The sequence below is a fragment of the Carcharodon carcharias genome, chromosome 8, assembly GCF_017639515.1.
Source record: "Carcharodon carcharias isolate sCarCar2 chromosome 8, sCarCar2.pri, whole genome shotgun sequence".
NCBI classification, from domain to species: domain Eukaryota; kingdom Metazoa; phylum Chordata; class Chondrichthyes; order Lamniformes; family Lamnidae; genus Carcharodon; species Carcharodon carcharias.
This window is the reverse complement of record NC_054474.1, coordinates 72,002,656-72,013,881: the sequence shown is the minus strand read 5'-3', so window position 1 is coordinate 72,013,881 and position 11,226 is coordinate 72,002,656. Positions and strand designations below refer to the sequence as shown.

The window sequence follows — 11,226 nt, the reverse complement described above, 5'->3', positions numbered from 1 at the left end:
CTGTAATGTGCAGTTGTGCATTAAACACTGCCTGCACCTGACACCACTATACACAAGATATTTACAATATGGTTTCTTAACACATATATAAAGTTTATTGTAAATGATCAATTTCCATTCAAGTTTGAAATTGATCGTGATATGAAAGTGGATCGGCCACTACAGGTTTTTATTTATATATATATATGTATTTATATATATATATATATATATATATGTATTTATATATATATATATATATATAAATAAATAAGTCACCACTACACACTCCAATATGGTGGTGTAGTAGGAAGCCTTTAACTTACAGTATATCACACTGTAAAATGTGGTCTATTCCATGACTTACAGAAGATACCAACCAGCTGGTTGTCACCATTAATTTCAGCAGTTAATATTTACTCACCATGAAGATACTACATGGCCCAAATCTTTTTCTTCCTTTCTGGCAATTACACTATTATACTTGGCTGGGACGTGGCAGCAATTCAAGGATTAGGATTAATTAAAAAAGGAAGGGAGAATTAATTTTAAATTAATTTTAGCATCGCGTCTACAAGAAATAGCCTAGGAGATCAGATTAAAAGTGTGCTCAAATGTTAGCAGACACATGCAGCACTTGGACTGAATGCAATTTAAATGGACTTGTGATCAAAGTGTCTGATCATTGTACAAGATCATTGTGCAATTAATTTGCTATATGAGAACAGCACTGCACCACAATTGATTAGATGATCACACAAACTGAAGACAAGCTCTATTACCCTCATGCTGTAATTAAAAATGGTAGCTGCAACTTTTCCTTTTAAAGATGCAACACTTCTTTTTTGCTCATCATTTCCAACCACAGTACATTGGTAACACGGGATTTTCAGATCATAACCAAGTTATTTGTAACTAACACTGGTACTCAACGCAGCAGATTACGGTTATCAGAAATTTACGCTCCAAATGGACTAACAATCCATATTGGTTTGGTGCCAAAAGTTGCTTTAAAAAAAGATATTCATTAAAATAGGGAATGTGCACCTTTGAGTTGCTGCTATGATTAGGCAGAAAGACAACTTTTAACTGGAATAAAAATGCTGAAATAAGGATTTTAATTGAAGTATATGACACTGACCTATAATGGGCACATTGCACAATTAATTACAATGCTATTAGCCTCAAGTTGTATTTCTTTATAGCATACAGTTTGGGTTTTCAATTAACTGTTGTCAACAATACAGCTGGGTAATATACCTAAAGACAGACAAAAAAAAGTGTGAATATTTTCCTTCCAAGTTAATTTGAAATGCTAGTTTTACTGGGAACTACAGCAATTTATATCCCTAACCATTACTCAATTTCATCAGAGTTTCATAATGAGGCTTATTTATGCACTTATCCAGGAAAACAGGCAGGATACTCTAACTTAGATGTCAGTTTTCAAAGTAATGATAAAAACTTAGCTCACCACCCTCTATTTATTTTTAATTCTAAAAATACACATGTAAGTGTCTCAGATTTAGAGCTGGGGAGATAGACTGCATTAATAAATGCAGTTTATTACAGAAAATCCAAAGGCATCGATTGTTGTCTTTGCTATATCGCTGAAGCATGTAGCAATGACCACTGTATCTACAGGCCACCTTTACAGCCCTTCTCACTAAACTTTTCCAAGACAGTACTTGCCATACATTTCTTGCCACAGGGGACTAGGTAAAGCTACACTCATGGCGGTGCAAAATTTGAGTAGTGAAATATTTTATTTGATATTTATGCTGGCTGATTTTGCTTATAATTAAGAGTATAATATTCTCCTAAAAGTCAATCCCATAATAATTCACAGGTACAGATAAATTTCAATCCCTTTCATAAGTGCCATGAAAATTGTCTGCATCATCTTATTGTCTCTTTGACAGACAAAAATAAAATCCTACGCCACATTTCATCTGACTCTTCCCCCAAAAAAACATTTAGGAAAAATCAGTTGTCCATCTATAAAATTGTTATTGGTTTCTACTGAAATTCAGACTTGCTCCACTGGTGTCAGAACTATTGACAAACAATTTCTCACAATGACCATAAAGCACAATAAACCAACCCAAGAGATAATTGTGCCACCCAGTTAGAAATGTGCACTTCTTCTGGCTAAGGCACTGGTTGTGGATGACATCACAGCAAGTTGTTTATACATCACAGCAAATTGATTTGAGTTGGGAGAGCAGGCCAATACCCATTACAGTAAGGAATGTGTTAACTGCAGGACAATTCCAGTTTTCATTGGGCAGGATTGTGGTGCTATCTTCAGTGAGCTGTACTTGGACCCTTTTTCAGGCTAAAGTTAGACCAGTTTACAGAGACCTTTGGCCTTGTCTGCTTGGCAGAATCAAGGCAAAACCTACAAATGGAAAGAAAATAAAAGTGTCAGAGCATTGTAAAGAGGAAAATCATCTCAGGGAATCTGTCAAGTCATCACTGCTTTGTTATATGAATGTGTTCACAAATGGGTTTCTGAAATAGCTCATCAAAATTTCCTATATAAATTGACAACAAAGTTAGAGTTTAGTTGTTTTCAACCAAGATAAAGATAAAAGTAACATCTCAAGAAAGTGAAAAACTTCAGCCATGAAAGCAGAAATCAGTAACAATGTTCTAGAAGCATGTACCCAATAGCAATCAATCATGGCCTCCATTTATATTTGGAATGGTTCTCTTTTTTTGTTAGATATTACTTACAGCTTGTAACTAAAATGTTTCATTGAAAATTTGACTAATTTTATTTCCTCTAATAACGTGCCCATTCTAGAATCATTAGGCCGAGTTTTGAGATGAAATTAAAAAAGCTGTTAGCATTGTCATCATTACAACAATGCAAGTGCTACCAACTTCAGGAGTCACAAAGCTGTGGTGGGTCATGCTGTGTTACTCCTAATTTAACTTCGTGATGTTAACAGGGAAAAATGGTAACAGCACAAAGGGAGGGGATGTGTGGCTGGAGAGGATGGGCGGGGCCAGGGCAATGGTGCGTGCAGCAGAGTGAGGTGGCACATGTCCTAGGTGGGTGGGTGGGTGTGTGTGTGTGTGTGTGTGTGGGGGGGTGAGAGGATGTCGTCTTGCGCGGCTGGGCGACATGGAAGCAATGGCACAAGATACCAGCTTATAAAGGAAAGTCGGATTAATTGGAAGTTTCTGGTAACTAAGAAAGCTGAAGCTGGTTTTTTTCTTTCCCACATGTACAGCACTTAAGGTCAGGTTAGCTCGGCCTAATCTGTATTGAATTCTTACACAAATCAGTTTGTCCTCTCTTTACCTACCTCTTAAAATGTTCCACCTCACGGTCTGTCTCATCCATCTCCACGCTGTCAAGATCAATGTCTTTGGGAAGGAACACATCATCTGCAAGACAAAGAAAAGCTACTCAGTAAGAATGCACAACTCAAATGTTGAATAAGCCCCATAATAAAACATTATCAACACACTTCAATTTTATTTGACCAATCTAACATGCACTAGTTAAGATTGCCAGGAATATAATTATTTCCTGAATTCTATCGTGCTCGAGGTACCTTAGATGAAGTAAGGATACAGACTGCAGAACCAACCGCCAGTAATCAGAGAATTATTTTATATAGCTGTGATACCAGTGTGAGCCTGTTTATTCAGTGGTTGTGGAAATTTGTTAATCTTTTCACAAAAATGGGCTACTGTTAAGTCTTTGAGGTACTGGGGAAGTTGGTTTTTTTACAAGTAGTACACAAATGAAAAAGTTAAAGACATTGAGAAATCCAATTTATTAGCAATTCCTTACCGCTATGTTTGGGTCTTGGAATACCAGGGGAAGCCATCACACTGTCCTGACCTTCAGCATGTTCATCAGTTCTCAGTGCTAGAGATATTATTAAAACAGTACAAAAATTACTTACAGGAAATAACACTGAAATTCACTTCATAAAATCATGACAATGCACTTTTAACATGTTACTTTGGTTATTTCCCTGCATCTGTCAGCTCTTTTGAGTACAAACCCATTTCCATCTGTTTCAGATGAAGTTACATTGTTTCATAGTTTGCCATTGTGAGAGTTGAACTCTTGATCTTGGGGTTACAAACCCAGTACCATAACCACTTGGCTATTTAGGCCAAGCCCCCCTGCATCTGTCAGGCTGCAGGTGGGCCCATACCTCCACAAATGTAATGGTTCACATGGTTTCTGGAAGGCACTAATTTCCAATTAAGTTAACTAATTCTGTGCCTGTAGGTAAGTGCCAAATTGCTAAAGTCACACAGCACTTAGCTGCACTGCTTCAGAGTATAATGGAAAAGATCATGCAAGCATCTATTCCCGCTGTACAACAGGGCAGAATTGTGAATCTGCGCCAATCGTGAAGTCTCAATTTTCTCGGCCATAAACCTTGTATCATTAATCATTAAAGTGAACAGATACTACAGCTGTTTATATTCAAAAGCAAATATTCTCACACTATATTCTACCTGGCTTTTTGTATACCTTTGTGCACAGTGCAGAAACAAATTTTCAGATAAAATGACTTACAGATAGAGATAGCTTTCATTTGGTTATATTTAGCCTCCATAATTTTGAATTTATAAATTCCCATCTTGTATGTCTCATCACCAAAGCATTGGCAAAAACAGGATGGCTACATTTAGGTTTAAGAAACATGCACTGCAATTTAAACAAATTCCCAAAAGTATTTGCATTCTCTCCTCTAAATGAGTCAAATCCAGCAAACGGTACTCCCACTAGGCCATCATGTAAGTAATAAGGCCAAATGTTGAAATGAAATGGAACTTAGCAACTTGCATGTATTGATGCAGAAAGATCTCCCATTGTGCTGCAGAGAGGGGCAGTCAAAACAATGGTTTCTCATCAAAGGAAATATTAGTAAGGGTGACCAAAAGTATCAGCTGTGCTTGAAGTTAATAAGTCACAAGGGCTGGATGGGGCACATCTGAGGATGCAGGAGGAGGCAAGGGTGGAAATTGCAGAGGTACTGGCAATAATCTTCCAATCCTCCTTATATACGTGGGTGCCAGAGGACTGGAGAAATGTACACGTTAGTGTTATTAAAAAAGAGGGCATAAGGATAACCCAGCAACTATAGACCATTGGTTTAACCCTGGTAGTAGGAAAGCCTTTAGAGACAATAAACCAGGACAAAATTAACAGCCACTTGTCAAGTGCAGATTAATTAGGGAAAGCCAGGACAGATCTGTTAACCGTGCTTGATTCATTTTTTTTTGGAGTAACAGATTGTTGATGAGGATAACGTGGTTGATGTAGGGTACGTACAGTTTCAAAAGATGTTTGATGAAGTTGGATAAAAGGTTGACTTTGTAACAGGAAACAAAGGGTAATGGTCGATGGGTGCCCTTGCGAATGGAAAGTTGTCTCAAGTGATGTTCCACAGGGCTCGGTGTTGGGACCGTTGCTGTTTGTGTTATATATTAACGATTTGGACGTGAACGTGGGAGGCACAATGGGGAAATTTGCAGATGACACAAAGATTGGCCTAGTAGTGGATAGTGTAGAGGATAGCCACAATCTCCAAAACGATATAGATGGGTTGGTGGAGTGGGCGGTAAAGCGGCAGATGGATTTTAACATAGGGAAGTGTAAGGTCATACATTTAGGAAGGTCAAACAGTTACAGGGGTTACTAAATAAATGGGAATGTACTAAGAGGGGTAGATGAAGTGAGAGATCTTGGCGTACAAGTACACAGGTCCCTGAAGGCAGTAGTTCAAGTAGACAAGGTTGTAAAGAAGGCATATGGAATGCTCTCCTTCATTGGCAGAGGTATAGAATATAAAAGTAAGGATATGATGTTGGAATTATATAAAACACAGGTGATGCCACAACTGGAGTATTGTGTGCAGTTCTGCTCACCACATTACAGGAAGGATGTAATAGCTCTGGAGAAAGTGCAGAGGAGGTTTACAAGAATGATGCCAGGGTTAGAAAAGTGTAGCTGCAAGGAGAGATTGGATAGATTGGGGTTATTCGCCTTAGAACAAAGAAGGCTGAGAGATGACTTGATTGAGCTGTGCAAAATTATGAGGGGAATAGATCGAGCAGACAGGATAAAATTGTTTCCCGTGGAGAATTCTATAACCAGGGGACATAGATTCAAGATAAGTGACAAAAGGTGTAGGGGGGACATGAGGAAGAACTTTTTTTGTTTACACAGAGTAGTGGGTGTCTTGAATTCACTGCCCAAGTTGGTGGTAGAGGCAGAAACTCTAAACTCTTTTAAAAAGTACCTGGATCTTCACCTTAAGTGCTGTGAGCTGCAGGGCTATGGGCCAGCCGGGTGCAGGAAGGTGGGATAAGAAAGGGCACCTGGGTGTCCTTGGGCTGGCAAGGACAAGATGGGCCTAATGGCCTCCTTATGTGATGTAACTTTTCTATGGTTCTAATAGACTTGCCAGCACAAAGTTGAAGCCCACAGAATAAATAGAAAAAAGATAGCGGCAGCACAGACACAAAGTTGGTTGAGTGATAGAAAACATAGTAGTGGTGAACAGTTGTTTTCTGGACTGAAAAAAGATTACTGGGGCTCCCCAAGGATCAGTATCATTGCTTTTCTTAACCTATATTAATTACCTAGACTTGGGTGTACATGGCACAATTTCAAAAGTTGTAGATGACACAATAGTGTGAACTGTGAGGACGACAGTGAAAAACTCATAGGCCATGGGCTGATGGCATGGGTGGATGCAAGGCAGATGAAATTTAATTTAGGAACAAAGAGGCCTAGGGATCTATATGCATGAATCATTGAAAGTGGCAAGGCAGGTTGAGAAAGTGGTTGAAAAGGCTCGTGGGCTTTATCAATATATAAAGAGAGTACCAAAGCTAGAAATTATGAACCTCTATTACACTCTGGTTCGCCCTCAACTGGAGTAGAAGTTCAATTCTCAACACTACACTTTAAGGAGGATGTGAAGGATTTAAAGAAGTGGCTGAGAAGATTTATCAAAATGGTTCCAGGAATGAGGGGCTTCAGTTACACGGACAGATTGAAGAAGCTGCAGTTGTTCTCCTTAAAGAGAAGGTTGAGAGCAGATTTGAGAACAGTGTTCAAAATCATGAGAGGCCGAGACAGATTAGATGTAGAAAAACTGTTCCCATTGGCGAAGGGGTTGAGAACCAGAGGATACCGATTTAAGGTGACTGGCAAAAGTACAAACGGCATGAGGAAAAGCTTTTATTTTTAAATGCAGCAAGTAGTTAGGATCTGGAACACACTGCTTTAGAGGCTGATACAGTCAGGGCTTTCAAGATGGTGTTGGATAAGCACCCAAAGAAAAAAAGCCTGCAGGGCATTGGGGAAAGGAACTCATCAAGTTGCTCTTGCAAAGAGTCGACATGGACATGATGGGCCAAATGGTCTCCTTCTGTACTGTAACCATTCTATGCTTCTACGTCTACCACATTCAAAGCAAATGATTGATCAAACTGAGAATATTATCAGTATATATAATTATCAATTCACTGTCTTACATATGCTAGCTAATTCAATGTTGTCCCATTATGTTTGGGTACATTGCAATTCTCCATTGTAAAATAAGATTTTACTGCATATTGCTAAATTTTGTGTAATATATCATTAATTTCCAGATGTTAGAACTCATTTTGTTCAAGCTTTTGTTTGTTAAATTTGAGCAAAATGCAAAAGATTGTGGATGCTAGAAATCTGAAACAAAAGTTGCAGACACTTAGCAGGTCATGTAGCATCTGCCAGAAACTTAGTGTTTTAATTTGGAAATATGTTGCAATGTCAAAGATTTATCCATAACTTTTGAATTTATCTTCAACAACTTTTGAATGAGATATTAAACAGAGGCTCCATCTACTCTGAAGTGGACGTAAAAGATCCCATGGCATTATTCTGAAGGGTAGGGGAGTTATCCTTAACATCTAGGCCAATATTTATCTCTCAATCGACATCACAAAAAAACATTATCTGATCATTATCACATTGCTGTTTGTGGGAGCTTGCCGTGTGAAAATTGGCTGCCATCCAACCTACTTTGCAACAACAATCAAACTAAAAGTACTCAATTGACTGTAAAGCGCTTTGGGATATCTCGAGGTCATGAAAGGTGCTTTATGTCTTTCTTTCTGACTGCTTGGTCTACATTCAGAGGTAAATACTCTTCAGTCTTTTAAATTCTCACCTATACAATAAAGCTAACATTAGTGATTTGGTACAAAACAACAACGGAATTACCTGGAAAAACTCAGCAGGTCTGGCAGCATCGGCGGAGAAGAAAAGAGTTGACGTTTCGAGTCCTCATGACCCTTCGACAGAACTCTGTCGAAGGGTCATGAGGACTCGAAACATCAACTCTTTTCTTCTCCGCCGATGCTGCCAGACCTGCTGAGTTTTTCCAGGTAATTCTGTTTTTGTTTTGGATTTCCAGCATCCGCAGTTTTTTTGTTTTTATCTTAGTGATTTGGTGTTTGAAAGTATGCAACACCTGACTGACACCTACATGAAGGGCAAAACATGATTAGTTACATAGTAATTCATTAGATAACCTGCACTCTCATTACAGCAAAGCATTTTAAAGCTATAACAAAGGCAGGGCAACGAAAGCATTTTTTTTTCCCCAATCCATAATCTACATTTCAATGGAAACTTTCCTAAAAATCTTCAAATCATGTGCCAACTAATATAGCAGTATTTCTAAAGGAATTTGTTATGTAATAGGAGAATCCTGGGTTTTCTTTTTTTTCACACTTTGTCTCAACAAGTTTTAGGTTTTCAGTCCTAAATCAGAATGCACCCATTTGTGCCATTCCATTCTGCCATTTGGCTGAGACATGGTTACTATTATAACTGAAGGGCAACACACCAAGGACAGCAAACTCCAGTCATCAACAGGAATAGCTAACGATGCTCACAAAACCATGAGATATAAGCACCATCTTTCATCATGTTATTATTACTATAAAAAAAGCTAAATAAAGATACCAAGGAAAGATTTCAAGTTTCTAATCTAACTTCAGAGCTACCAAAAGTATTAAACTCCTCTTACAGGTTTAAAGGCCTAATTGTTTCCATTTTATTACATTCTCCATGAATATAATGCTCCCTTGATATGTTTCATCTTTTTAGTCAGCTATTAATGCTTGCTGCTTCCACAGAATAGTTTTCTTCCAGCAACGTGCATATTTCTGCTCACTATTTAAATGTAGTTAACATGTTAAAATGCTGTCATTTCAAACATCTTCCACATAGGCAAAGGTTCAAATCACAGGCCTGCTCACTTTAGAACTTCATTAGTTACCCATTTACTTAAGTCAGAGGGCCTCTTGAGGGGGTAAAAATATAAAACTACCAAATATCCTGATTAAACTTACCAACACAGTTGTTGGTCTTGTCGTGTTTCTTCTTTTTTCCTTTCTTGTTCTTGCCTTTTGACTGAGACAAGTCAGTTGTCATTTGTTGCTCTTCTTTGACTGCTCTAGTTTCAGAGCCTTCCACCTTCTCAGTACTTGAAATTTTAGTGTTACATTTCCTGTCATCACCAGTTTCAGAGTTGCCAAGAACACTGACTCCCTTCCATTTGCCTTGCCTGAGCTCATCGTATTTAGCAATCATGGTCTTTGAAGTCTCTACTGACTTGCCATCGTGATTCTGGTTTGTCTTGTGTTTGGCAGTAGATACATGCTGTTTGGAACTCTGCATTTTGGGAGCTGAGGAGTATTCGTGCTCTTTTCTTGAAACCATGGTTTTGCCCTTGGTCTCCTCAGAAGTCTGATGCCTGGGCTGCCTTGGTTGTTTCCCACTCCTTGATGTTTGTTGTGTCATTTTCGATTCTGTGGTTGGTTTATGCAGTACTACTGCACCAGCGTCCCCCGTTCGTAGTGTGGAAATATTTTCAGCCTTTGAAGGTAATGAACAGCTGCCCTTTGATTTCTTTCCTAATGAATTTTCCTGTAAAACCATATCAGAGCCATTGTGCTCATCGTCTGTGGTAACTGCATGCTTATTTCCATTCAACAAATGATTCTGCACAATCCCTGGTGTTGTTAAGGACAAGTTCAAATTGAGTTTCTGATGATCTATTATTCTTGTTTCTTCTTTGTCCACGATGCCATTGCTGTCTATCAGTAAACCCTTCTCCACAGATGTCAGCTCTGGAAAGTCATCCTTGGGCAGATCACATAGATTGAAGTTTGCTTTGATGGAATCTCTGATTCGGTCTTTAAGCTGCTCCAGTCTGGTGGTTAAGATGCTGCTCACTCGCTGCAATTCCACCTGGTGCCATAGCTCTTGCTGATTCAGTTTCTCTTCTATATCGTCTTGCATATGCTGGTTGAGCTTTGAAACTTTCTCCTCTATATCTTCTTGAACATGCTGGTTGAATATCAAGACTTTCTCTTCTATACCCTCTTGGATATGTTGATTTATCACAGAAACTTTCTCCAGATCCTGAATATGCATTGTAGATGGACATGGTTTCTCTGGTCTTTGATCACAAACCTCTGAACGGGCTTTCTCCTGCTAGAGCACAAAAATAAATTGTTTCATTTATCAAGCATGCACCTTGCATCAGCTGCACAATTAAAATTAGATGTGAGCTCCAGACTCTCAGTGTAGGCTGGAATTTCAACAGGCACTACATACAAATGTAATAATTTGTACCAGTGCCCACTTAAATTGTGGAAGACTCCAATTCATAATAACAAATGGCACTTATATTCATGTAGGGCAACCATCCAACCAACACATTTAACAGAGCTGTAAGGAAAATCTTTACTGAGCCACGTAGTGAGCAGTTAGGAAGGATGATCAAAAGCTTGGTCAAAGAGATGTATTTTAAGAAGGTAAGGGATGTAGAGAGGTTTAGAAGAGAAATCCAGAGTGAAATCTAGGTTACTGACAGCACATTTGCCAAGGGTTGGGTAAGGGTAGATGTGCACACATGTGGAGAGGAGTCATATACAAAAGGTTGAGGGATTGAAAGTTTAGTGCTGGAGGTGATGCTTGTAGGGTTAGATGAGATTATAGAATGGAAAACACGATGGAGGGATATACAAACAAGAATGAATGTTTTAAATTTGAGGCTTGGAGGACCAGGAACTAATGAGGATGACTGTTATGGGCAAGTGGGGGTGATGCACGATAGTAGACAGGCAGTAGAATTCTCAACAAGCTAAGCATTTTACATTTATGTTTAGAAAAAAATTAATTCTGTTTCCAAAGTATCT

General features: G+C 38.6%; 1 protein-coding gene across 5 annotated transcripts in view; it reads right to left on the bottom strand.

Moving 5' to 3' along the window:
- Nucleotides 1–257: 257 nt before the first annotated feature.
- Nucleotides 258–11,226, bottom strand: part of fam193b (family with sequence similarity 193 member B) — a 70,136-nt gene continuing 59,167 nt past the window's right edge. For 4 of the 5 annotated variants that reach the window (XM_041194033.1, XM_041194035.1, XM_041194036.1 and 1 more), the window contains 4 exons: nucleotides 9,373–10,519; nucleotides 3,791–3,868; nucleotides 3,297–3,378; nucleotides 258–2,380 (listed from right to left, as the gene is read on the bottom strand). In XM_041194033.1, the coding sequence (XP_041049967.1) occupies nucleotides 2,287–2,380; nucleotides 3,297–3,378; nucleotides 3,791–3,868; nucleotides 9,373–10,519 (1,401 nt within the window). In that variant the 3' untranslated portion in view covers nucleotides 258–2,286. The remainder of the gene's footprint in view (nucleotides 2,381–3,296; nucleotides 3,379–3,790; nucleotides 3,869–9,372; nucleotides 10,520–11,226) is intronic. The other variant, XM_041194034.1, reaches the window with a different exon arrangement.